The sequence below is a fragment of the Brachyhypopomus gauderio genome, chromosome 7, assembly GCF_052324685.1.
Source record: "Brachyhypopomus gauderio isolate BG-103 chromosome 7, BGAUD_0.2, whole genome shotgun sequence".
Classification (NCBI taxonomy): Eukaryota; Metazoa; Chordata; class Actinopteri; order Gymnotiformes; family Hypopomidae; genus Brachyhypopomus; species Brachyhypopomus gauderio.
In genome coordinates, this window is record NC_135217.1 from 19,410,314 (window position 1) to 19,437,951 (window position 27,638).

At 45.3% G+C, this 27,638-nt stretch overlaps 3 protein-coding genes across 6 annotated transcripts; 1 reads left to right on the forward strand and 2 right to left on the reverse strand.

Annotated features, from left to right (window-relative positions):
• Nucleotides 1–805: 805 nt before the first annotated feature.
• On the reverse strand, nt 806–10,818 carry septin7b (septin 7b). 3 transcript variants are annotated; one of them, XM_077012335.1, is made up of 14 exons: nt 10,699–10,818; nt 10,346–10,448; nt 8,171–8,277; nt 7,188–7,288; nt 6,834–6,968; nt 5,462–5,579; nt 4,784–4,876; nt 4,477–4,573; nt 4,201–4,252; nt 3,780–3,905; nt 3,227–3,247; nt 2,268–2,403; nt 2,009–2,154; nt 806–1,784 (listed from the first exon to the last, which is right to left on the reverse strand). In XM_077012335.1, exons 1-14 carry the CDS (start codon nt 10,801–10,803, stop codon nt 1,745–1,747), a joined length of 1,380 nt encoding a protein of 459 aa, XP_076868450.1. In that variant the 5' UTR covers nt 10,804–10,818; the 3' UTR covers nt 806–1,744. The 3 variants fall into 3 exon arrangements, with proteins under 3 accessions (XP_076868450.1, XP_076868451.1, XP_076868452.1); XM_077012336.1 differs by lacking the exon at nt 3,227–3,247; XM_077012337.1 differs by lacking the exons at nt 806–1,784; nt 2,009–2,154; nt 2,268–2,403; nt 3,227–3,247 and adding an exon at nt 3,254–3,691.
• Nucleotides 10,819–13,728: 2,910 nt separating this feature from the next.
• slc25a32b (solute carrier family 25 member 32b) lies at nt 13,729–17,940 on the forward strand. The gene is made up of 7 exons (XM_077012354.1): nt 13,729–14,160; nt 14,585–14,735; nt 14,832–14,917; nt 15,681–15,835; nt 16,369–16,482; nt 16,672–16,817; nt 17,356–17,940. The coding sequence occupies exons 1-7, from the start codon at nt 13,977–13,979 to the stop codon at nt 17,480–17,482; spliced, it is 963 nt and encodes a 320-aa protein (XP_076868469.1). The 5' UTR covers nt 13,729–13,976; the 3' UTR covers nt 17,483–17,940.
• Nucleotides 17,941–18,092: 152 nt separating this feature from the next.
• cthrc1b (collagen triple helix repeat containing 1b) lies at nt 18,093–23,906 on the reverse strand. 2 transcript variants are annotated; one of them, XM_077012356.1, is made up of 5 exons: nt 23,154–23,906; nt 22,601–22,675; nt 19,911–20,129; nt 19,243–19,459; nt 18,093–18,614 (listed from the first exon to the last, which is right to left on the reverse strand). In XM_077012356.1, the coding sequence occupies exons 1-5, from the start codon at nt 23,427–23,429 to the stop codon at nt 18,472–18,474; spliced, it is 930 nt and encodes a 309-aa protein (XP_076868471.1). In that variant the 5' UTR covers nt 23,430–23,906; the 3' UTR covers nt 18,093–18,471. The 2 variants fall into 2 exon arrangements, with proteins under 2 accessions (XP_076868471.1, XP_076868472.1); XM_077012357.1 differs by lacking the exon at nt 22,601–22,675 and having other exon boundaries at nt 23,154–23,613.
• Nucleotides 23,907–27,638: the final 3,732 nt, after the last annotated feature.

Here is a 27,638-nt window from a genome sequence, read left to right on the forward strand (position 1 = left end):
AACAGACTTTATTGGAGTCTTTTTGGCATGAAATAAGCCCACCCAGGCTGCCTAATTTGTGGTATATACTAATTATGCACATTATTAAACGTTTCAAATATGCTTACAAATATTAAAATGTCCAGTTTCTGACCTTTAACTTAACGTGTGCATGTAGAAATCTAATTTTGTGTAAAACAGCTCCGAATAATTAATGTCTTCATTTAGGGCCTTTATTTTAAAGGAACTGAAAACTAAATTTCACTAGCTTCTTTTTAAACCACAGAACATTTTAATTGCCTCTCACACGTTTCAGTACTGCTCTTTTATAAACCGTTGCAAGTTCATGCATTTGAGAAATTAAAGTGAAAAAACCTTCCAAGACTTGCAAATCTGTGCAGTAATGCTCATCAGAAGGGTTCATTCCAAGGTCTGTTCACCCTGTATAGATGCACATACCATGAAACAGCTCGTATTCTGTACCTCAATCTCACAGTTCAGGGGTCATTTTAAAAGCTTTCTGCTACAGTACCAATTAAACACTTGCTTACAGACAGCGCTGTACATCTGAACTCGCTAGCCTCCTGAGAAACAACATTTGAGCAGTGCTCAGAGCCTGCTTCGTTACTACCAGATTTCATTATGGACGGCATGCAAATGAGACGCATTACAGTGCAGACATGACAGCAACCAAAAAAGAACATGCACCCAAATATATAGATGTTTCATACAAACTCTTTACTGTTAAAATGACCTCAGCTGCTAATCAATCGACAGCCCAAACCATCTCAAAAACGTGTGTAATACTGCTTGAACATAAACAAGATAACCTCAATCCATATCACGTTTATTAAGTGACTGTACAATAATAAATGAAAAATAACATTAAAAAAAATACAGGAGTACAAAAACTGAAACAGGGAGAAGAAAACATTCTGTGAAGGCGTGTTTCCTGCAGAACACGAGAGGTCAGATTAGGTCAAGGGTCGCATGGGTGAGGACGCGTACGAACAAAAGGTTCACCATCCTTTGGTCACAGCAGCTGTTCAAGGATTACAAGTTAAGCCACCGATGCTTTGGGGAAAAACAACCTGATTCTGAGAAATCCAACATAGAAAAAAAATGTGTGTTACCTAGCTTGGGATACATAAACATATATATATATATATATATAAAAAAAAGACAAACTTAACATTAACTTATAAGAAGTGGCCCATTGTATGATACTGGCTAGTCAAAGCATTATCTTTTGGAAACAACCACAAACTACACCACGGGTGCAGCAGAGTTCTGCTTCTATCTTTCCTTTGAAGATCTGTAAGTCGTTAAGAGTTTTGTGAGTTGCCCTTGTTAACAAAGACCTTGTGGAATGAGACAACAAAAGGAAGAACCCACCATATAGCATCTGTGTGTGTCACATCTTAAGAACTCGAGGGATTGGCAACAATGACAAATAGACGATTGTTCAATCGTCTCATATGTGGACATTTGCTGTTAAACAATTTAATAAAAAACAAACAAAAAATAAAAAAGGGAGTATAGAATTCGGTATATATATGTACACACATAATAAGGGGTTGGACTGCCCAGGGAACAGGCATAGCTATGGGCCACGTCCAGCTGTGTGTGTGTGTGTGTGTGTGTGCCTCTCTCACTGCTCCCAGACATAACCAAGCAGCACACGGGCAGCACTGACCGAGAGCTACACACGTCTGGACTGGGGAAAATGGCAATGAACACAACCTGGACGTCCTGCAAACGCGTTTTAAAATATCTTCCCTTTCTTCTTGTTCTTTTCCAAGGTCCTGTGTGGAACAGATAAACACATTTGTTTTCCTGTGAGAAACTTTTAAACAAGTCACTTTTGACATCACATGATGTGTAACTAGGTAAAACGTAACTATCGGTTTGAACGGTTTGCCAGGAGACGGAGATCTTAAACAGTAAATAGCCTACAACAGCACGTAGCTCCCCAGGAGATACATGGAGAGGGAGCGTGTTGGGCGTGGTGGTGCTGACCAACCCGTACCTGGAGGCGTCCAGTTTCTGCTGCTCCAGGAGACGTTGCTGGGTGTCCCAGCCGGCTCGTTCCTCCTCAAACTGTCGCCTCCTCTCCTCCAGCTCCTTGTGCTGTGCTTCCAAGTTCTTCTTCATCTGCTCGTGACGCCGCTGAAGCTACAGGGAGAGGGAGGTGGTGGTGGTGGTGGTGCGGACGGAGGTGAAACAACAACCCAAAACACACGCAATACAAAAGAAGCTGCATGTAAGGACAGATCTGCTCGCAATACCTCTGCCTCAGAGTCCCTCAGCTTCTGGACCTTCTCCTTGACCTTCATCTCAAAGACCTGCTCCATCTCCATCTCCATCTTCTTCATCTTGGCCACGTGCTCTCGCCTCTCCTCCTCCATCTGGGCCAGGGGGCTCCTGGTGGAGGTGCGTGCACAGACATACGCGCCAGTCACAACACGCTGCGCGGCCTTCAGCTTCGCGGGAGACCTTACGGCGCCCTAAGCAGACTCTAGAGGGAGCCATCATCTCAAACATCTTGAGCGATGAGAGGGAGGAGGGAGAGAGGGAGAGAGGGAGGAGGGGGAGGGCTGGGAAATGGAAGCAGACACCTGCAGTACAGCAAGAACCACCCGCTCCTGATCACCATCAAGCTCCTCGTCTTCAACGTGAGGGGGGGGGGGGGGGGGGTGGTGGTGCATGGTTGCAGATCAGAGCTCTCGCGACAAGCAGTAGGTGGTGAACGCGGAGGCGAGGGAGGGAGCCACCCGACGCTTCGAAGACCGGAGTCCTGGAAGCCGCACGACTGACGGCGTTTTGACAGCAAAAGCTGGAGCGGCGTTTGGAGTTAATAGTCCGAGCACACGCAGCAGCGGAGCGCACGCAGCACCAACAGCTAGTACACAGGGGGAGGAGCCAGACCCACTATAGTCCTCCGATAGTGGCAGAGTCGTACACGCTTCTCCTGCACCAAGGCAGGCGTGGGGCACGTGACGTTCTCCAGCGGCCGAACACGCACAAGCTCAGGAACACAAGCTCGCGGAGTCGCTCCAGTTCAACAGGCTCTGGGCCAAACCCGTAACCCAGCAGACCTTTGCTTAAGCTGGCAGATAAGGGGCAGGACAGACATCCACCACCAGGGGGCACCGTCACCAGTGGAGAACAGAGTTTATGTACACCAGGTGGTGGTGGGGGGGGGGGCTACCAGCAGCAACGGCAACAACAAAAACACATCACTTACATGCCTTCGACAGAGTCATCTCTACGAAAACAAAAACACACAACCTTAGAACGCTGAAATGATAGTGAGCATTAAAGAGCAAAAATCATATCAAAGCTAAAACAGGAATCAGTTATTACAGGAGACAGGATTAAGGCAGAGAAGGCTTTTGATCAGGAACTCAAATGTGAAGCGTGTTGCAGGCATGCACTATGCATTAAGTTAGCGGTGATTTATGCACTAGTATGTGAGCATGTTTGTTCAAATGTGCGAAAGAGATCACACATGCTAGGGACAAGGAAGAGTGCAGATCAGAACCGGTTAACCACTGTCCAAAGGGACGAGACTGGGGCGAAGAAACCGAATAACAATTTGCCTCTTCGGGTTTCGATGAGCGAAATGGTCGACTCCCTTAAAACCGCACGGATAACACCAAGAACCAATACATGAACCACTTACTGCAACAAATCAGCTGCGATACGACTTCTAAGAGAAAAAACAGCGGCAGACAGACCATCATACAAGAGGCGAGTGTAACGAGCGGCGGTGTGACGGCGGGGGGCGGGGCACGCACTTGGTGAGCTGGCCTTTGCTCTTATTGTTGTCCATGCCGTTGCAGGTGACGGCAGCCAGCTTCCTGCTCCGGTAGTTCTCATAGTGCACGTTGTTCGTGACGTCCTTCAGGTCCTGCATGTGGGTCCTTGAAGGAAACAGACACAGAGCCGAGTTCCATTTACACCACGCGCTACACGCTCTCTCTCCCGCCCGCCACTGTCTGGACCCGCACGGCTATTTCGGGCTTCTTTACAGAAAAGGAGCAGATGGTGTGTTTGAGGTCCTAAAGGCAGGCTTGGCACACCAGCATGGAGCGGAGGCACGTGACTGAGCAGGTTGCATTTCTGGCAAGGCTGAAAGTTACTTTACAAATTTAGCAGGGGGCAGATTGAAACTCGGACACGCAGGGTGGCCCGAACCGGGTCGAGGCAGGCGTCTACCTGATGAGCATGTTCCGCAGAATTGTGAAGTCACAGTGGTCTCCGTTTTCAACTGTGGGAAAACAATTGATGATGAGAAAGATGCAAACTATTGTTACCACTATTACATATTATTACTCACTACTAGTTACTATTTAGACTTGCGGGACTAGTGGTGAAAGACTAGATTAGCTGCTAGAACCAAGCACACAGACGCAGAGCATCTGTGTACGTTTCTATAGTTTGTGCAACTTTCAACTGTATACGTGGAGCTGGTCAGTGTGCAGGTTGCCATACCCTCTGCAACTCCCCATGGATACTGCCTTCCTCTGACCTTCTTCCCATTCACTTCAATGATGGTATTGCTACCAACCACAGCCAGGGGCAGCCGGTCCTACGCACACACACACACACACAGACACACACAGACACACACAGACACACACAGACACACACAGACACACACGACTGTTTAAATGGGGCCTCTAGACGGAGGGCTTTTCACACCACTAGACATTAGGCTAGGTTGAAAGTTTTTTAATTACCAGAAAGGATGGAAAAAAAAAAAAAAGTTTTATATAAACATTGACAAAGAAGTCCATACTTTGATCTTCTTCACAAGCTTGTTCTCCTCGTCATCGTCAGTCTCTGGAAACTCGTAGATTTTGATTTTGTGTTCCTGGATTTCTCTCATGATCTGATTGGGGGAGAGAAGTGGGGAGAGGTCAGGTGGTTTCTGCCGGCCCGCCCTTACTCCGCCAAGCTCAGGGAACAGGGACGAGAGGAACAGAAATAAATCCACCATTATGCTTTGTGTCTTCACATTATTGGTTGCTGGGAGACCATTTGGTTGTAAGGTTTTAGCTTAAAGGAATGCTTTGGCAAAAGATTTTTCCCTACAGTCCCATAAATGTTGTCCATCAGCCAAAATGTGTTGTGTCCAAATGCTTCTTTAGTTTGGAACTGAATCCAGAAGGCTAAGAGTAACAGTAAGTCTCTCTCACTAGGAACCTTATACAAGTACATGAACAAAGGGGAAAAGTGTCACTGATTTTTCTTCTTAACTATTCGTTAAGACCATGCCACACGATTCCTATACAATACAGAACCCAGATCTTATTTTCTGTGGTGAGAAAGACCAGGCTGGGGTTTTTGCCCAGAAAAAGATAAAGAGAGAATGAGAGCATGTGAGAAAGAGAGAAAGAGAAAGAAAAAGAGCATGCAAGTATGTGTGTGAGTGGATGAGTGAGTGAGAGAGTGACAGAAAGGTGAGGAGGCACACCTGTTTCTTGAACTGTTGGCACTCTTCAGGAGTGAGCGTGTCCGCCTTGGCGATCAGGGGGATGATGTTCACCTTCTCATGCAACCGTTTCATGAACTCGATGTCCAGTGGCTTCAGGCTGGGGGGGCAAACACAGTCATGTATCCTGGGACACCAGTACAGAGTCCAGCATTCAGCTCGTGTAGATCAAAAGTGCGAGCCGCTTTTATTTTTGGCCACTTTGCATACAAGCCAAAAGCAGTAAAAGCATTAGAAATGTTGCTATGAAAGAGAGGCAGTGAGAGGAAACCTGTGGTTTATCAGAGCGTCCACTAATGTACGGCTGTTTCCCGAAAACCAGATTCTGCAGTCCTCATCTATGCAGCCCGAGGCTGAGATTATAGTGACCTTCCCTCTCGGCCCCTGTTTATGGAGCTCCTGCCAACATTCAGTTGTGATAACAGCAGGCCGAGCGCCTGCTGCTCCACGTGGTGCCGAGTTAGTGTCTCGTTTGGAGAGCGGACGAGAGGACACGAGGACTACGGCCGCCCCAGCGGGGACTACGGCCGCCCCAGCGGGGACTACGGCCGCCCCAGCGGGGACTACGGCCGCCCCAGCGGGGACTACGGCCGCCCCAGCGGGGACTACGGCCGCCCCAGCGGGGACTACGGCCGCTGCGGCTGGATTTCGATACTCCAACACGTGTGCGCCTGCAAACGTGTTCTACAGACTACCTCCTTCGCATGGACTGCACGTGTGGAAAGACTGGAAAAACGACTCCTCACAGCAGGACTCCTCTAGAGACGCACGCCACCTCTAGCACATGTGGAAACACGGTTCATGCACGCCACCCCTAGCACGCCAACGGACTCCCGTCTGATCAGGGAGCAGCAGTAATTGCGCTACAGCAAAACTCAACTGCAGCCACCGGTGAACATAAAACCAGATCAAATAGATTAATACTGTCAACTCGCGCAGTTTCATGATCATTTAGCGATAAGTCTATTTAACTGTGTATTACTTGTTCTACTTGTGCTACATGTATTTCTAGTCATTAGATACGTGGTTATCAACAGCCTAAAGATGGTGAAGCTCATTATGTGTCCAGTATCTGCCAAGTGTCCATAATCAGTAGGAAATGGGTGGGTCGCTATGGCAATTCCTCCAGCAGCACGCGCCCTTGGCAATTGGGGCTCACAGGAAACGCATCACAGAGGCATTTAGGCCCTGATCAGTGGTTTCCTCGGCTTTGATGAAACGCTGCTGAAATCCCTGTCCACCCCTATTCACGCTGATGGGCATTTTAGTGTTTTACATTCAGAAACAACTGCCAGCACCCTGCATATACACGCGCGCACACACACACACACACACACACACACACAAAACTCACCCATGTCCAGAGGGCGCAATGAAGTAGAGACAGCAGTGAACTCTGTTGTCAGGCATTTGCCTCCTGTTGACGCGTGATTCTGCATTCAGGTAGTCCTCGAACTTGCTGTCAATGTGATCGATGACCGGCTGCCAGCTAGAACACAGGAGTCACGACAGAGTGAGGACACACACACACACACACACACACACACACACACACACACACACACTAAAATAGTCCAAATACACAAACACGATCATAAACTCTCTGGTACAAAATGTCACTGCTATAAAAAATGGCATGGCTCCAGTTTCTATTACAAGAGAATTACTTCTACAGCAACAAAAAGAAAAAAAGAAAAAGCATCCTGACCAGTTGCTGTTGTCTACAGCGTCTCCAAAACCTGGTGTGTCCACCATGGTAAGCAGCAGCTGGACTCCGCCCTCCTTCATCAGCACTTTGGACTGGTCCACCTGCATGAGAGCATACAGAGTATTTACAGAACCCTTACATCCACCACCAGACACGCCCACCCACCCACCACCAGACACACACCACAGCTCAGCACCACACAATCCACAACCTGCTTTCAACAAGACTCTTTCAGTTCATCCCAGTCAGTTACAGATCCCACTACATCATGCACTGCAGCATCAGTTCTTTCTAACCAAACAACTGAATCTAGAAGCATTTATTTGGCCTCATAAACCCACTGGCTTATGTTCAGTTCAACCCAATTCTGTAGGTGTGAATCTACAATTAGAGACCATGTCCATTACGACACTACAGCCTAGACATGACAACTGGCAGTGCAAGTTACAGGTGCCCGTGTGTAAGTTACAGGTGCCCGTGTGTAAGTTACAGGTGCCCGTGTGTAAGTTACAGGTGCCCGTGTGTAAGTTACAGGTGCCCGTGTGTAAGTTACAGGTGCCCGTGTGTAAGTTACAGGTGCCCGTGTGTAAGTTACAGGTGCCCATGTGTGAGGAGGTCCAGAAACCTTTAAATATCTGATATCTTGATCTAGCTAAAACATGAATGTGAAAGGATTTTGAATACTGTGTATTACCTACAAATACCACCATCTCTCTCAAATGTGATGGATGAGGAGGCATGAAAAACATTACAAACTCAATCTTGAAAAAGTTGACACGTCTCCTGAAACTGCATGTAGCAACACGAACCAGACAGCAGTGTACCATTACTGAGGTATGCTGGGAAATGAGTGTCTGTGGCGGAACGGTCCGGAACCTTCCACATGGAGACGAGAGCGCCTCGAGTTTGAAAACGATGTGTAAAGTGAGAGAGGACAGCAGAGCACCACCTGGTCTGTGGGACATGGATGAGCCACCGCGTACCTGCACGGTCTTCTTGATTCTATGTGAAGGACCCGTGTGTTCCATGGAGTACAGGCCAGTGAGGAAGAGGGAATTGATCAACGTGGACTTTCCCAATCCTGACTCACCTGGAGAAATGTGAAAGAAAGAAAGAAAGATGAAAAAGCATGAGCTTTGTTCATTTTAGAGGGTTTATCCTCAACCTATTTATTCCAAACACAACAGGATATTGAAGAATGTTCCAGGTCCAATGGGCAACACTTGCTTTAAATCATCCGATTCTCTCATCTGGTGAAATCAAATTTGCCCTGTATTTGAAATCAATCGTCTACCTTCTAGATTAAGTTGTCTAAAGTTGTCTCGACCTCCCTACAAATAAAATTACAGCTCAGGGCCTTTGCAGATGCAGATGGACTGCCCGTTGTTTGAAAAAAGATGACCCTGAAACAACATTAGATGTCGGCTGTGTTTTGGCAGGATGCCGTCCAGTGCTGCGGCACACAGAGGCGTATTTGTGCTGCTGGGCCTCCCTGCTGTTGAGAGGAACTCCGTTTTCCCTCCTGGCAGTGGAGAAGATCTATGTGAGAAGATCTAGACCTCCAAAGAGCAGTGTTCAATCCCACCAAACCACTTACTTCTTCCACAAATACATTATATATATATATATATATATATATATATATATATATATATATATATATATATATATATATATATATATATATATATATATATATATATATATATATAGAGATAGAGATAGAGATAGAGATAGAGAATGTGCTCAAGCAACACTGCGGTTGTCCATATTAGAATCCGCTCGCACAGATCAAAATCCTTGGTGAAATGAAGATATTTACATGTCAACAAGGGCATTCGATTTAAACTAGACTGCATGCACTACAATCTAGGTCACCCAGTGTCTGTCAGACAGTGAGCATGTGAGCACAACATCTGGTACAACATGAGGATGGCATAGTTACAGACCTGCCCAATGTCCATTAATTCAAAAACTACACCGAGGTAAACATCACACGCTTCTCACCAAACCACATAAAAGTTGAAATAACGCTCTACTTTACAACACAGAAAAAGCATTTCAGTATTGTTCAAACCAGAGCCGTTTCGGTTCTTGAATTAGCATTCTGGAGGTCAAGCCATGAAGGAATATGAACTTTTGATGAAAGACTGCATTTGCTAGTCTTCAGCAAGGCCAACAGGATCCCTTCAAACTCTCTTCTTTTAGCTGCATGCTACACACGTCTGACTCACAGGCTGCGAAAATGCTCAAAATATCTTCAGAGACATCAAATGAAAAACACACCTCATTAATGAGAAGCTGTACCATACATTTACAATCAAAAGTAAGCCATTGATTTTGTGAACTATTCAATAAACAAACCTGAGTATAAAAACATGGCGCTGAACCAGAATTTTGCATCGTAGCATTAATAGACAGACTGCAATGACTAAATTAAAAAATATAACCAAGATGCAAATTGGGGAAAAAAAAAACACCATGTGGTTTTGGCTTCCCATGAATTTAACACATGTCTCAACAGACCTGACGAAAAGTTCCCATTTAGTCTCATGACAGTATTAGAATAAAGAGTCATCTTCATGAGAGATGGAGCAAAGAGTGGTGGTGTTGCATTCTGAGCTTAGCTTTGCTTTGAGCAAAAATGCAAACTCATACCACCTCCAAGTAAATTTGCCTCCATTTTCATTAAGGCCTCAAAAATTTGCAGCAAGTTGCTCTTCAGATGAGCAGGATCTCAGCCACAGACCTCTACTTCAATATCGCAAGTGAAATGCAACAGCTCCAACAGCTGCAAACATGCTAGCAGTAAAAGCATTCACTGAATGTATTTTGATATCAATCAACAAACTATACTTGTCTTGAAAAACAGGCCAACTTTTCGAGAGACATCATTTTTTAAAACTTGGGCAGGATGTGAAATCACTGCCTTTCAACCCCTATTTCCTGTGTGGTTATCCTGACAGTGTTTAGAACGTTAAGAATGCATGTCATCCAGCTGGCCAAAACTCAAAACTAGACAGGAAATTCAAAGTGCTTCAACTGCACGGCAGAACAGTCATTTAACACATATTTAACCCAACGTGCTTTGTATTTCATCGACAAATCTATAACTCAAAGTTTAGAATGCAGACATAAAACAAATATATAATTCTTACCCACAACCATTAGTGTGAACTCGAAGCCCCGTTTCACAGACTTTCTGTAGACTTGGTTGGGTAGGCTTGCAAAGCCAACGTATCCCTCGAGATTCTTCTGTTGCTGCAATAAAGCCAGACACATTTGACCATGGAATCAAGGTTATTTGATTTAGATTGTGGGTCTGCCGAAGCATTTAAACAAGCAATTTAAAGCATGCTGTGCATGCAGTAAAGAATGCTAGGCATTGGCCACAAAAGCAAACCGTGATAAGTCTTTCAAATACCTAAAAAGGTTGCATCACTTAAAAAAAAATTTGAAACATGTGTTGTGCTTAGTGTCAAGACAAATGCCAGGGTGGCTCGATACTCACTGCTTTTAAAATCCCAGCAAATGTCCAGTTCAGACCAAGGTGAAGATGAGAACATGAAATTGTCGAGTCATGTTTTAGTATGTCCAGCATCCACAATTCAGGCATTCCCACCCCACAAAAAGAAATTAATTGGGGAATAAAACAAAGTCAAGAAAAGAGAAAAGTCAGTCCAAGGGAACAGACACCACTGCACAAATCACAGAGCAAAGCAATTCTAGGAAAACTCACTCGGCGTTAAATTAAGACTATAATGTAACTAAATGATAAATTGCTATCATTCAAGTGTTTATTCATGCAGCTCCGTTTTGGTCTTACAAAGTTATTCAGATAAAGACAACCATTAAATCATGGCACTGAAAACATCAGAGGCAGTATGATCTGCATTTAGCAATATGCAGTGCTTGTGCACTTATAAATGCAATCACAGCTTCAAAAAAAATTTTTTTTAACTAAAGTGGATACGTTAACATAATCCAGTTTGCACATATGGTAACTGACCACTATTACATTTTGTTCATGTTCAACTGTATTAGTAGTTTGGGATGACTAAGCCCATTTCCTCTATAGTGGAAAAACAATTTCTGTGGATCTGAGCTCAAAGGACATGAACCGAGATCAGATGATAGTTGACGGGGCGATCAGGAGGCGGTCACATGGAAGGACAGGCTGTCCCATTCCACTGGCTCCCTTAAAACCATTAAAACCACCACCATCCTTTGTTCTGAATTCTAGCTCAGATTTTTCTGGGAATGTACAGTATATCTTCACAGCTATTCTGTCTGTATTCTGCAAAGGCAATGGTCAGTATCAGGATTTAATTTAGGTCATGTTAAAAAAAAATACCCCTCAACAAAGACAAACTGGCACTAAACATATGTTACAACGCAATTCATTTATTTACAGCAATTCTGTAAAGAATAAACGTTGACTGGGACTACTAAAATAAGCATGGCTTCTTGCTCATGTGAGATGGGTGAAGTAAAGGAAAGGGCGTATAACGGTATTATATACAGCTAGCTAACGCATGTCGCTCAGACACATGCATATTTTTGCAAAACTGAGCTTTGAGCGCCAGCCTTCAACTTTCACACTGACCGTTATGAAGGCACATTAACGGGTCCCGTTCTCCGAGTTCAGTCCACCACCCAAACCTCACTTGTCCCAGAAAGACTTCAGCTGTTAGGTCAGGGCTGTGAGCCTCACATTGAACCGATTAAACGCCAATAAAGTAATGTTCAAACTTTTCAGGCTATCGAACACTTAATTTTATTTAAATCGTCTAGTCTGTGACAAAGAACCTTCATATTAAAACACATCTAGCTAAATTAAGTCTCGCTGAGCGCACATAAAGGGCATGAATCCAGATATGGTTAATTAGCCAACTTAGCTAGTTTAGCTAGGTTAACTCACTCCCTGCCTTCAGAGAAAAAAAAGCAAACTTAGGGTCCTTTGTAAGGCAAATTACTGCTCATTTTCAATTTGAGGATGTAAATTGTTTTGGTTATATTATGTACAGCTTGCTATTGAACAAAAGTAGCTGTTTAATGCCCAACAACAGAAGGATGTGGATACTCGCTTAGGCCCCATTTCAAAACTCCCCCAGCAAACCACTTTATTCGACTTTACGTGCTGGCTCTGCTCGCGACTCACAACCAAAACACAAAAGGCATCACACTTCCACAAATAACATTTCGTTCTGCTTAATAAACACTGTTTATGTAGTGGGCTTGTTTACTTTTAAGTTATTTATTTAGCCAGCTAGTCGCTACTGAACGCAGTGACACACTAAGAAAAAATTCACAGGAAATGCCTGAGTGGCGGTCTGTGTGTAGCGAACCTAAATGAGTGTAAAAGAGCCGGGCGTTGGTCTCAAACAGCGGCACACCCGTCGTAAATAAGGTACACTGTAAAGTGCACATCGGCGCCCTTTGTTTTCATTAATTCAAAAGAGATACGCGAGAGTGTTCTTACCCATAATATTGACGTCCAAAGCTGCTTCAAAAACCGATCATTCACAACCCGACATTCCCTTGATACCACTTCCGCAAAGCTGCTACGTGCCTGGCGTCACAGAGTTCAACTACCATGTTCGCGACTACGCTAAATACGCCGCGCGTCTTGGTGAATAGCCAATGAAAGCGTTTGAATCTCGCGATATGCGTAGATCAACTTACAGAGATATTTCAGATAACTTTGCAAATAGGAAATAAAATATGAAAGACATTAGATCTTTATTCTACTAAATACATTTACATTTTTACATTTGGGACTGCGTATTCTGGCACACACACGCACACATAGAGAGACAGGAATGTGAAAGTGTGAGTGTGTGAGTGTGTGTGTTCGCATATGTGTGGCAAAATCAGGAATATGAGAAGCATGCGCAGTTTTTGGAACAGCAGACTAGGCGATTGATACTATTATGGTATGTTACTGCAGAACATCTACGTGCTGTCAACATGCTTATTGTTATGTTTTCTAACATTCAAACACACGAGTGTGTATATGTGCGCACAACACACACAGAAAGAAAGATAGAGTGTGTGTGTGTGTGTGTGTGTGTGTGTGTGTGTGTGTGTGAGAGAGAGAGAGAGAGAGAGATAGAGAGAGAGAGAGAGAGAGAATGTGCTCAAGCAAGACTGCGGTTGTCCATATTAGAATCCATATTTTTTATAATTTGTACAACTTTGTATTATTCAAATATTTTATAAATACGGGAAAAGGGGCGCGCGATCTGATATATATATATATATATATATATATATATATATGGGATTCAGAAGTTCAAATACGATACCTCATATAAAATTAAAATTCTTATCTATTTCCCAGTGTTTTATATGTAACCAGTAACATTACTGTTTTTAAAGTAGATGTATATCCAATGCACATCATTCTTCAATAAAGGTCACTTACTGTTGTCAATTTAATTTAGAAAAACACTGCCTACTTAGACCGCTTCTCAAATTTTTAGAGAAAGACTTTTACTTTGAAAACTGTTGCCGTCTCACTAGTGTCGTTTGTACGTTTGCATTATGGGATAACCCATGTGACTAGTTTATCGCAGGTTCAACCGTGACAGGGAGGCATGTGCGTTCTGTGTAAAAAGAAGAAGAAAAAAGAAACTGTAAGACTGTAAGACATGTAAGATGTGTTATGTCTGTAGAGAATCTAAACGCTAACTTAGTCTAAGCAGCTGTAATTACACACCGGGGCAGTTAGCTAGTGATCCTGCGTACAGTCTCCATTCACCAGTAGACACCTAGTTGGCCATAAAGATGAGCTCTCCATTAGGTGAAGGCAAGACACCCATCGCCCCTTCCTCTGACTCCTCAATCACGGGGAACCTCCAACGACTCTACAGTCATGTGAAACTAGGACATTTAGCAGCCGGACTCAGTGGCGGCGTGGTGTCGACCATGGTGTTACACCCCTTGGATCTGGTCAAAATTAGGTTTGCAGGTAAGTCGAAAACCACCCAGATAATCTGTCAAAACACAGCAAGTGTCGGGACCCCTTCCGACTCCATAGGTTATGAACCATGCGTGCAAATAATGCTAGTCATATAAGTGTAAATATCTATAAATACGGTCAAGGGTAGCGAATGTCAAACGGCAACGTGGTCTGTGGGTCACGAAGGTCTCATGTGTAGCAAGAGCTTGAACGTAGAAATCAAAGTTGTTGATGTCAGAGGTGTCAATTCCAGGTTCAGAAAGCAAAAGTCCTCACCAGGATTTTGCTCAAGCTCGCTAGATTTTCTAATTAGTGCAATCCAGGTAAAATTAGAGGAATCAACACAATCCAGGAAGCCTGAGCAAAAATCCTGGTGAGGACTTTTACTTTCTGAACCTGGAATTGACACGTCTGGTTGATGTTCGTATTGCAGTGAGCGACGGTCTGGAGTTGAGGCCCAAGTACCATGGGATCAGACACTGCTTGAGGACCATCTGGCAGCAGGAAGGACTTGCAGGCTTGTACCAAGGCGTGACCCCTAACGTCTGGGGCGCTGGCGCTTCGTGGGGCCTCTATTTCCTATTGTACGACCACCTTACACAACAAACGGGGAAACGTTGATACATTTTCTTATGACTAGTGAGTCCGACCAATAATGCCGTAAGTTCTTCCGTCGACAGTTATAACGCCATCAAGGCTTACGCTAAGGAGGGCCGTCAGACGGAGCTAAGCGCCACGGAGCACCTGGTGGCGGCTGCAGAAGCAGGTAAGTTCTGGCGGTACCGTCCATGATCCAGTGTACAGGAATGTGTGAGAAAGGCACTCATGAACTGTATTAGAAGTGATGTTAGCCAGGTCTGTAGTGTGTGTGTTGGTGCAGGTCATCTTTCACGACTGTTCCGTTTAAGGATAGAAGCACTGGTGAGGGAGCTTCAATATTAGATTAAATAGTAATTGCCTGACGAATAGTGAATCAGAATTAGACTATTTCAATTTCATTATGTCTTATCTGTAGTCTAAAAGGGAGCAGTAGCCTTTAAGTAGTTCATTATGGGTATTTATGTTCTTTCCATCCAACACGACAGGAGTGAAACCTGACCCTAGGCTAGTGGAGCTGTGCAATCAAAGTTACATGACTCAACCCTCAGTCGAATCCTGTAAAAGATCTGAAACTTCAAGTTATGTATTGCTGTACTGATATGCTGTTTGATATACTGTAAAGGAAATTGCTTTGTCGAGTACAAAGAGGCAGAATGTGTGCATCATGAGCTGCAAACCGTGGGACATTAATAAAGCTTAGAAAACCGTCGCTGCAGATTTATTGCTCATGAATTTATGGCTTGGACTGAAGAGGAGGAATTCTTCAATTTCATATGCTCAAGTCAAAAGAATCGCTTTTTGCTCTGAATGCTAATGCCATCATATTTTCCCAAAAGTGGTTATTCATGTAGTGCCCAAAGAAGGCCTTTTATATCAGCGCTTTTGGGTCCAATACTGGGTGTTCAGTGAGATCCGTTGCTCTTTTCTAGGGGCAATGACCCTCTGCCTTACTAACCCAATCTGGGTGACCAAGACACGCCTGGTTCTGCAGTACAGCACCGACCCAAACACGAAGCCGTACAAGGGGATGGTAGACGCGCTGGTGAAGATATACCGTCAGGAAGGGATCCGGGGGCTGTACCGGGTAGGTTTGGTCACGCACGTGTGTCTGCGTGCAGTTATGATACGCAGATGTATTGTGCTACTGCAGTACTGCTGTGCTATGAAAGCCTGTTTGAAGGAGGAGCATAGTCTCACGTTTTGAGCCGGAGTGCTGATTCTGTCTACACAAACATGGCTCCCATTGTCCTCTTAATGCCCCACTCAAAAGAAAAATATATAGAGTGAATTGTGTAAATGTTATGAAATGATGTCTAGAAAATGAAGTCAATTACATCTTGCTTCACTTTCTGCACCCACACTACTAAGTCATAGGACTGATCAGGGCAAACACTTGTGCCGTAGGTGTTGTATGGGTGATGCATGTTGCATAACCAGCTTTTTAATGAAACTACCATCGCTAACCAGGAGAGGGCGGCGATGTGCCAGGAGAATACGTATGGAGCGAGATGGCGTAAATTAGTGTTCCTGGTTTGTCCACATGCGGCTCATCCGTGTGCGAATCGCTGTGTCGTGAGAGGCAGTGGCTTTGGCTAAACTGGCCGTGTCTGCGCGCAGGGCTTTGTGCCGGGCTTGTTTGGGACGTCTCACGGTGCCCTGCAGTTCATGGCATATGAGGAGCTGAAGAGAGACTACAACAGATACCGAAGGATGCGTTCAGACGCTAAACTGGCAAGTGCACGATGTTCTCAGCCCCCCAGACTGTGTTGGAACAATTTCACAGATGTTAGAGATTATTAAAACAAAACAAACAAAGCATCGCTGTGCATGATTCACTCCAGCGAGCGCAGACGTGGTGATGGGAGTGGAATGTAAATCATAATCATATCGCATTTCTCTCCCGTTTTTCTTCCTCCCCAGAATCCATTAGAATACATCACCATGGCTGCCTTGTCTAAAATCTTTGCCGTGGCAACTACTTATCCATACCAGGTGGTTCGAGCTCGCATGCAGGATCAACACAGTAGCTATAGTGGAGTTCTGGATGTCATCAGAAGGACATGGACGTGAGCCACACACACACACACACACACACTCACTCTGACAGATATAGACGTGGCGAGATCAAAGATGCTTGTTTTGACACTTTTACGCAAACACTTTTACGCAACTGACTGTTTCTTAATCTAACAATGACTGGTAAGGAATGTATGATATGGGATTGAGGCTGAAGAGGTGTAGAACTTGCTAATCTTAATTATTGATCATTGATTCCTAATAGGGTAAGCACTGCACTGGCTGCTGAACCCTGTGTGTCCCAGTTCTGATTGGTCAGGAGATGGTGTTCTCGAGGGTGGCCTTTTGACAAGTTTTTTGAATTATGGGTATTTTAGTACTCAAAGCAGGACTGCAAGGTTAAAAGCTGCATTTATGAAAAGAAGGGCACCAGATGTCTTTATGACTTATCAGACCAATGGTTTAAATTGAGATGATCCAGCCCAATGGCCTTGTACTGTGAAAACGTTTGGCCTATAGCTGTCTGGAGGTCCCCTCGTTAGGTGAGGGTCCTCCGTTAGTAATACGGTTCTCTCTTCTCTTGGGCAGAAACGAAGGTGCTCAGGGCTTCTACAAAGGCATGGTGTCCAACATGATCAGAGTGACCCCGGCCTGCTGCATCACGTTCGTGGTGTACGAAACGGTGTCTGGCTTCCTCCTTGGCCAGCAGAAATGAGACGGGGGACCAGGGGACGCGTGTACCGAGCAAGCCCAGAGTGAGGCGCTCCTCTTGGGGTAGAGGCCCCTCCACATCCACAACCCCTCCACAGCCGCAGGTCACAGATGTGGGCCGCAGACGCCAGGTGGAGACTCCTGTGATGGAGGCACTGAGCTGCACACCGAGACACCGACACACCGTCTGGCTTCTGCTCATCCATGTGAAAGGAGAACAAGTGTGTGGATCTTGTGCTAGCTTGGTTATATTGAGGCACACTTTAAAAAAGTGTGTGTGTGTGTGTGTGAGAGAGAGAGAGAGAGAGAGAGAGAGAGAGGGAGGGAGGGGGAGAGAGAGAGAGGGAGAGCACGCAGATAAATAGAATCATTTCAGTGGACACGTGCATAAACCATATTTGCGTCAACCATATTTGCAATTGACTACCCTTTACTAGTACCAAAAAATAAACAGTGAACAGTGTTTTTATAAACATGAATGAAAACATTGGACATAATAAAGCAGTAAATGTGTGTGTTTGAGAGCGATAGAGGACAATTGTGAGGTGCCTTTGGTTTTTTCAGACTGTATGGAAACATGTTCAGTGTGGTGTGTTTAATCAGGACACAACGGGTTCTCAAATTATTATTTATTTGACCTTAAATGTACCATTATATCTGTTTTTGATAAGGTACTAATAAAACGGATTCAGGTGAACATATTTTCTTTGGGTTCTGAAGATTATTTGATAATAAAGATGATAATACATCTTATACATGATAATAAAGATGATAAAAAAAGGCCCTTATAAAATGTATGAAAGTTGAGTACATTCTACAGCACATGTTAAATATTCAGTTTGTGGGAACACTTGGTCGTTTACTGAACACTGAGCTTTAGTAACTATACGACAATAGGATTTCTTTCCCCAGTAATGATGGCCTGTGTCATGGTTGCCCTGCCCTAGGGAAAATCTACTGACATTGAAATGTGTTTGGGTAAGAGGTCAGAGGTCATTTAGGCAGCTCCTCGACGATCATCCTGGAGACGGAATTCCAGCCAGTGGAGGCGTCGCCGTGGGGATAGTCGCCGCAGGTGCCCACCCAGATGGCGATGTCGACCAGGCCGGCCCGGATGCCCTCACACAGACCTTCCACTGAGCAGACAGAGAAATGCCCATCGCATTAGCTTCTGTACACAGAACGCTGGCACCCTGCTGTAGCACCGCCCTGTTGACGAACTCCTCGAGAGGAAGAGCCCGATCTCCAGTGCACAACCACCGGGTGCCTTCATGAACGGAGAGTAACCACAATCCACTAGACAGATCTCAGTGCTTCCTCACGAGCACTCTTCACAAGCCTAAGTAGTTTCCAATGACGAGTGTTCTCATTTGAATGTGCACTTGAGATATTTCTGTCATATTTAAGCCATAATGACATTGTTTCAATTGCTCTTGCTCATGATCCAAGCTCTCGGCTTGCATACATTAGGATGTGATTGTGGTTTTGATTGCTGTCATGATAGCAAACACAATTACGATTGGAAACACAATTGCAATCATGCGATTTTCCGCAGGGCTCTGATTGTGTTTGTTCATATGTGCATTTAAATGAGCGCACGGTCATTGTACATCAGTAGCTGACTGACGTTAAATGAATGCTGTGCTCAAAATGCTAAAATACATCACATTGCAGACAAGCTAATACGAATGTCTCAAAAGTTCCATTAGCTGTTAGGTCTGCCTGTTGAGATCAAGGCTCAGCTAGTTCTGCAGGTGGGCTCACCTGATGTGGTGCGGTGGATGTTGATGGTAGAGTTGAGTTCTGGGCTGCCCTGGTCCAGGTAGACGATGGACTCGACCGGCAGGGGCCCGGAACATTCTGCCCCGTTGAAGGTGAAGTACCAGCGCTGGCAGCATGCTGTCTTACACTTGAGTCTGAGTGACCCGCTGAAGAGCACTCGCATGGCGCTGTCCGAACGCAGCTTAGTGAACGTGCACTCCTAATCACCACAAAACGGTAAGAAACACTGGCCTTAGTGAATGTGCACTCCTAATCACCACAAAACTGTAAGAAACACTGGCCTTAGTGAACGTGCACTCCTAATCACCACAAAACGGTAAGAAACACTGGCCTTAGTGAACGTGCACTCCTAATCACCACAAAACAGTAAGAAACACTGGCCTTAGTGAACGTGCACTCCTAATGACAATAACCCAATAACAAACACTGGCCTTATTGAACGTGCACTCCTAATGACAGTAAAAAACACATTAGTAAATGTAAAACAGCAGAAACCCAAGATCAAACAAAACTCGAGTGCCATAGAAATGATTTGTGTTGATTAAATGAATCTGATTCATGTAAACAGCGAATTTGTTCATTCAGGAAAGGCTCTGATTGACTTATGGGCTGAGGGGGCGTGCCCACTGCAGGAGGTGGGCGTGGCTCACCGTGATCTTGCCCAGGTCAAGGCCGTAGTTGAGGGCGCTCCAGGCGCACTGCTTGTAGTTGGGCCTCCAGGGCTCCTCGAATATCTCACTCACACACGCACCCTTCTCCCCCTTGGGCCCGTCTCGCCCGGGGATGCCGGGTGTTCCTGGGATGCCGTTTGTGCCTGGGTTCCCTTCTCGGCCCGGGATACCTGGCGGCCCCTGCAGGCAGCTGGAGTACTGCAAGAAGAAAAAGAAAACTGGTTCTAACAGGTTCATCTGACACTATAATGGATTACAGAGCATGTGCTGCAAACCATTGAAAATGCAATTTGGAGGTACACTCTAAAAACAACACAGTGCTAAATTAAAGCATCTAAGGATTGAGTTATTCCTAAAATGTGATGCATCAGGCGCACACATTTGGTGTTGGAAAAGGAGAAGAAATAACGGTCTCTGCTAGCACTACAGAGGTGCCACCATATTTACCACCGCTGCATATCAGTCCCACCAGCGTGGGCATATTCCCACCTGCAGAATCTGATTTCACCAAAATGAAGGCAACTTACAAGCGACAGCGTTTCAGAGAAACAAAAATACGCTTCAGTCTGATAAAACAGCAAGTGAGCAAGCTGAGTTTAGTCGTTTCTAAAGAATGCTATTTGCAATCAGGCGCCCAGAGCGGGCGAGAGGATTTGGAACCGCACGTTCCTCCGGGTCCACAGGGGAAATGCTGGTACTAGCTTGGCGATGTAGCGGAACAAAAACACAAATGCTACATTTTACAGTTCTGTTGGACACAAAGCTCTCATCGTTTTCAACCAGTCATTAGTCATTCAGGAACTACTTATCACTTTCATGCTGTTGGCTTGCTGAACGAGACTAAATAACGGTGCTTTTCCCCATCACGACTGTGTTTCATTGATCAAATATGAGGCACTTCAAGTCCATAGGAGTGTCAGGGCCGTTCATGTCCTCCCTCAGCACGACTCGGGCCCAAGACTCTGAGTCATTTATCCGTGTAGGCAAGGCTCCGGTCAGAACCAGTGTGATTTATTTTCTACCACTACGGCTGTTTATACAGACGGCGACTGTTTGTCAGACCGATTCACACACAGGCAGCACACACAGACACCGGAATGAGATACCACCCACTTCCAGAACACAATACAAACACCACACGGCACTCGCCTGAGACCGGAACAGAGGAAACTCCAAAAATGCAAACTGGCATAGAGTTTAGCTGTTGTCACCTACACAAGCACTCTCTGTATCTGTGAGACGTTTGCTGCTAATATTTAAGTATGGCATTGGCAGGGTTTTCCTCCCGAGACACTGAGGATTTCAAAGCGGAGCGGTTCTAACCCGTGTCTCACTTACTCACACGAGTCTTAGATTGACACAATGACCGGCACCACCCGCCCTAGAGGGTCACGTGGAGGAGCGTTGTTGCAGGAGCCCTCCACTCTGAGGACAGCAGGTGTTCTTGAGAAGAGCAAGGATGCGTTTGTCATGGGAACGCCTCCGTGAGCAGGTAATTCAGCACCTCATCGGCATGCCCGCCGCCACAGGGCCGTGGAAATAAGGGTCTTCAACCAGCCCATAAATCTTTGCTCTATCGGCCAGAGACACACTGAGGAGTGCAACACATTCATATTTATTAAGGGCTCCGACGCCGTGGGTCACACCCCAACGTCCCGGCTCCGGCCCGCTGACGGAGGAACGCCGGGTGCGAACCAGGCCGTGGACGCACGCGCGGGTAAACGGGCTGCCGGGCGCGCGCGGGGGGGGGCTGCCAGGACCGTCAGCGTAAAGCCCCCGACTAAAGCGTGGCAGGGGAGGCTCGCCAGGAGCTCGGATGAAAAATGCAGTGATGTGAGCCAGCCCACTCCATGGGCCCACAATAGAGTGAATATTGAATCAATTCAAATAGATGAACACTCCCCTCAGTGCCGAGATTTTTCATTACAATGATAAATCTGGTATGATATTTAAGTAATAGAACCATTTACAATAAGATGCTGAAGGGCGAGCTTTTTTTAGATGATTAACTGTGATGAATCAGGGAGCTGAATATTCTCCCCATCGGCCCCTGATAGACTGCACCCTTGATCTTACATTTCCTGCCGAATACAGTTTGTCATAAGTGAGATGCAGGTGTCACGTGGGCTGCCCCTGTGGCTACAGCAGGCCAGCCAGCTGAGAGGAGGAGAAAAGGAGGAATTGTCAGAACTCTGGTCCGGTTGCGACCTCGGTTGCCAGGCGCTGCTCTTTTAAAACACTCGTTTGGGGAGCCGTAGCCATCAATCGACTGTGTTTACAGCTCTCTATTTCCATTTGCTGTCAAAACGTCTCAGTGCGAGGCTGGGCTTTTTGGGATAACTTACTGCAGCTGTTTGAGACATTCTTGGTATTTAACCATCACCTGGTGATCAAGCACACCGCCCCTCTCAACATCACAGAGGAATAAAAATGGCAGCATATAACAGACGGACCGTGGAGCCCTATAGGTGAAGGGAAGGAGGCGCGTGGCAGGACGTATGTTGCTGATGTTACAGTGAAACAGAGAAAAAGAGAAAGAAAGACAGTGAGAGAGGAAGAGAGAAGCATAACTTCTGGAGGCATAGGGTGACGCTGCACAGAGCCGCATGAAGAGCTACTGCCTCAGTGTGAGACGCAAGACCAATAGCTGTGAAGACAAAAGGCATTACCATGTTATAATGTGTAGACTGGGTCTCAGCTGAATGTCTGGTGCAGTTCTGTTTGCCTGTGTGTCCCTCAGTGCACTAAAAGAACGAAATAACCCATCAGCATGTTATCTGAGTTACGGTGTGATCAAGTCTAACATTTACCCCAGTTCATTTTTAAAGCATTTTAACTCAATTAGATTAAAACCGAACAGATTTCGATTCCTGATACATTAACAGAGGGACCTGTCATCGGTGATTTATGTCCCTGCCAATAGAACAAGACCCCTCTCACCTACTGGATATGAGTTGCTGGATTCAGAGACCACAGGGTAAAATGGTGAAGTCCAAAACAGTCATGGCAGTAATAGTTATGGCAAAACGACAGTCGCTATGTTCATTTGTACGATTTTATTGTGACTTGTTGCTGTCGTACTACAACGTGGATTTCACTAAACTGTACATTTGGCTGTTTTTTTTTAACATAGGTTATGATTAAAATTGATTTAAAAAGTTTCTGACAAAAGCAAGAACCTTCGAGTCTAACCCTGAACAAGAACGAAAAACGGAGTCTTACTTTTTCCACGTATTCAGTATCCTTCTGACGTAGCCCTCTGTGTTTTATTCGTTCGGCTCCATGACAAGGAAATATTAACCAGACAAAAATCAATACTCGCATCGTTAGATGTCCCATATCCGAGGCAAAGAGGCCAGTGCTTCTTTTAGCTGGAGAGAGCGGGCTTTCAATGAGAAATAACGGGTGTGTGGTGCCTCCAGATTCTCGTGGGACCGACCGTGCCCACACTGGGAATGTTTTTGGGGAAAGATTCCTTGTGTGTACTCGGAGCAGCATGTGTGACAAGAAAACGTGGCATTTAATTGAACGTTTTAACGTTTCTACCTGGTATTTTGTGGGTCTGATAAAGTTTCGCGCGGGTATATTTGTTCAACTATTTACACAACCTACGCTACTTGACCTTGTTTTATGAAGCACAGCTCAGTAATAAAATAAGAATATACACTGAAACATGGGAAAACAACTCTAGATGAGACGATTCAAAGTGAATGACTGAAGGCCTGCTACAGACAAGGGGCACTACTCTAGTATGTTATATGTTAACTTAATTATGGCTATTCTGCAGCACAGGACCTATTGGGTTTTACTGGATTTGGGGTTGCTTGCAAGCAAAATAGGCCTACAGCTTTTCTTTTAAACCACCAGGCGGATCAAAGCACATAATTGCATTCTGGACTGGTGTCTTTTTAATAAAACTTTTAAAAGCACGTCTAATTCACTATTCTAACTGACACACTCAGTCATGTCTACTGCAAATTTGGCCGCTAAACCGTGGAAAAATCCTTAACGTAGACGTAGCGTCTGCGAAACAAGTCCTCCATTCACCCGGCCCCCGCTCGATTTCAACTCCCCATCAACTGGATGGTCCCCATGCTGACACGAGGCCGCTCGCGAACTGTGAGGAGCACTGTGGTCTTCTGCCTCAAAGGGTTCTTTCTCCTCGCGCTGCTGCCGCCGCTGCACGCGCACCTATCCGAGGCGCTGCGCGTGCGTTTGGTGGCCCCGTGGGGCCATTTATGATTTCTGAGGATTCACTTTGCTACATGCGTTGTTTGTCTGCCCAGTTTTCCACGCGGGTGTGGGTGTTAGAGGTAATAAGATGCTCCAGTGATATGAACAAGGGAACTTCCATAACTTGAGAAGATGTCATAGCCCGTTGCCCCAGAAGCACAAAGTAACGTCGCCGAGTGAATGGGGATCAATTCTGCTCAGTTGGCTCCGACTAAGGTTACAGTTATGGGTAGGCTACAGAGGTCGTCAGCTCAACAGGCGGTGTGTATGTAGCTCAAGATAAAACGACGTTCCTCAAGTTCCTTTACGTCTGCAGCGCTCCAAAGGCGGTTTCAGATGTGTACACTAATTATTTACAAACAGTTAACGGTCGTTTTTTTGTACCCCCCCCCCCGCCCGCTGGGTGTTAATAAACTAAACGAATAAACTAAAACGAACAAGATTCCCATTGTTTTCACAGCAGTTCCTACCCTTCCTCAAACTCTATTATATTCTACATGTTTGAACAATTTAGCTTTCAGCTGCTCAGCGCTGTATTATTCTGCGTTGAACAGATGGGTCTGGGTAAGTGTTCTGGAAGCTTCCTTTGACTTTCTCAATGAGAAAAACACATGCACAAGTTTTAAAAACCAACAAGAATTAGGGTTGTTGGTAGCTCACCAGTCCATATAAGCTTCTGTCAGTGTATGTGGCCCATAACCTTTAGTTTTTTTTTTCCATTTTTTAAAAATACTGGTCTTCAAATTGTGGCCCTATCAGAAATGTCATCACGACAGTAATGACACGCAGCATCAAGAATGGGTCAAAGAGGCAGAGCGCTAGAGATTCCATTACCCACTCTCGTTCAGACTGCTGTTTTTAGAAACTCTCCTGTGTTAGCTATGTGCCAGTGGACTTAATCTCTCCATCACTACCCTCCCACATCGGGCAGCCTTTTCTGGTTGGCTGCATGCTGTTATGATTGGCACACCTGCAATTCAACCAGAGGCTTTTTTTTTTGTTACATTTTCGTAGGTTGTTAGACTTTTCATAATGCTCTAGAAAGTCAAGAAGGAATACTTTACAAGTAATTACAACTTTCCCCATAATGGAGATGTGAACGTTTATTTAATGCACGAGTACATTGCACTTTTAACTGATGTAGTTCAATTTAACAATATGACAATCTTTTCATTCGGAGATCCTATATTTCCAATATCTATATATAACATTTTCTCACATTTGACTTACCATATTTTATTGGCTTAAGGGCCAATGAATCCTGCTAAAATGTATGTCAAACGGCACAACCACAGCTGTGAATGAATACTTCGATCTTGATCCAGTCTTGATCCTTCAAAAACCAAAACGTGATCATAACCACACGTATTAAAGTGGCAGAGCAAAAATATTTCATCCACTCTCGCATTATATGGCCGAGACACCTTCGTGTCACTTCCACGTTGCTCCTGTAGATGGCAACACCACCTCAAAGATATTGGACAGCGGTCTGCTTCAGCGTCATGCTCTGAGTCTTTGGCTCAGGAATGTTCCGTGGGGCATGGCTGCCAGGCAGGATGTGGCGCTGTCACTCACAGCGCTCAGCCACGCCTCCTTCAGCCACGCCTCCGTCAGCTCCTCGAGCTCCTCCTCTATCTCCTTACGCCCCTCCCTGAGCCTGGGAATCCGCACGCAGGTGCATTTTGTAGGCCGTCCCTATGGTTACCATGCTCTAGAGGGGCTTGGCGCTGAGCCAGAGACTAGCCTTTAGAGAGAGGGCTGATAACAGACAAAGACTATTCCTCTCTGTCTGCTTCAATTCGGCACTGCGGCTATGCTTAACGGGCTGCGTTTGGACCCCATAATGAACTGAAATGTGAAAGATGTGGAAAACTTGGGGTGCGGGGGCATTCCCCGCTCAGTAGCCATGGGTGCTGGGGACCTATCCTGAGAGAGCCCGGGCACTCGACATGATGCCGTCTGTCATGGCACATTCTGCCTCCCACTTTTACCAACAGGCGGCTTTATTGAGAAGCAGCCCACACGTCCCTGGAAGTCAGGATCCAGCAAAATGAATCAGAGTTCAATCAGGATTCAACAGTGGCCTCTCCGAGGGCTTTCACTGAGCAATGAGTTACACGCCGGCATTGTCCTCCTCAGAGTCGGCAAGGAAATGTTTTTCTGCGTCATTGGCAAATCCGAACGCGCAGTGCAGGAGTGACGCAGATATTATGCAGAGCAATGTGAACAGAACCGCTGTAGCGATACTATGGAGGTGGAGATGAAAGGGGGGGGGGTGTTGGTGTTCGATCAGAGCCGCGGAGAGCAGCACGCCACCCAGGAAGCTGGACAAAAACAGCCCATTTCAAGTGTCACAGCACCATGAACGGAAGACAATTTTCTGACCCCCCCCCCAAACCCAAAGTCTGCGAGTGCATAGAAAAACCATTTTCCCATGACAGACAGCTGAGATCCAGAAACGGTTGAGGAATCTCAGGCAGGCTTCGGCGTGGCCAGGCGTGGGAGCGCTGCTTCGCTTGATAGCAGCCCACCCCACCGATACTGAGCCCCACTCCCCGAACGCCTGCCCTCACGAGGCCCTCACGGGAACGGGAGTTTTCAAAGCCTGGAGGCCTTTAACTCAGGAACGTGCAAGATGTTAATTCTTGACCCATGGCAATGTACCACCCTCACCAGTCACCTGTTTGGGGTTCTGGCTTTTAACAACGACAGCATTATTATTATTATTTTATTATGTATGCATTAATATATGTAAACAAAAAAAGCTGAAATACTTGAATGAAACTGAATAGAATGGTGGACAATAAAAATAATGTTTCTAATCATAATAATCATAATATAAGTATAAATTTACATTTACATTTACATTTATGGCATTTAGCAGACGCTCTTATCCAGAGCGACTTACAAAAGTGCTATGTAGTTGCTTGGAATCTCCAAGGTAGAATAGATAGTCCTGAACACAAGGTACTCTAAGCTGGAAAAACCACTAGACGAAAGTCAAATGATACCTAACAATTATACCTGAATATACACATCCCCTGAGGAAAAAGACAGTAAACAATTCCTATAACCCAATTATGCACAATACCTGAGGAAAGAGACGATAAAGTACAATAGACAAAGCATAATTATGCAAAGTGCACTTGAAAGAGGTGGGTCTTCAGTCGGCGTCTGAAGACAGCAAGTGACTCCGATGTTCGGACACACAAGGGAAGTTCATTCCACCACCTTGGAGCCAGGACAGAGAAAAGTCTGGATGCTTGTCTCCCATGTGTCCTGGATGATGGAGGGTCAAGACGAGACATACTTGAGGCGCGGAGGGCTCTAGGTATGCATCTGATATTAGTATAGATAGTATAGACTGCCTTTGATTAGGTCTGTAAAGAACATGCAGACCAAAGTGAAGAAAGGGGAATAGACGTGAGTCTCCATCTGAAGCGAAAATGAAGCGGAACTACAACAAACAAAGCC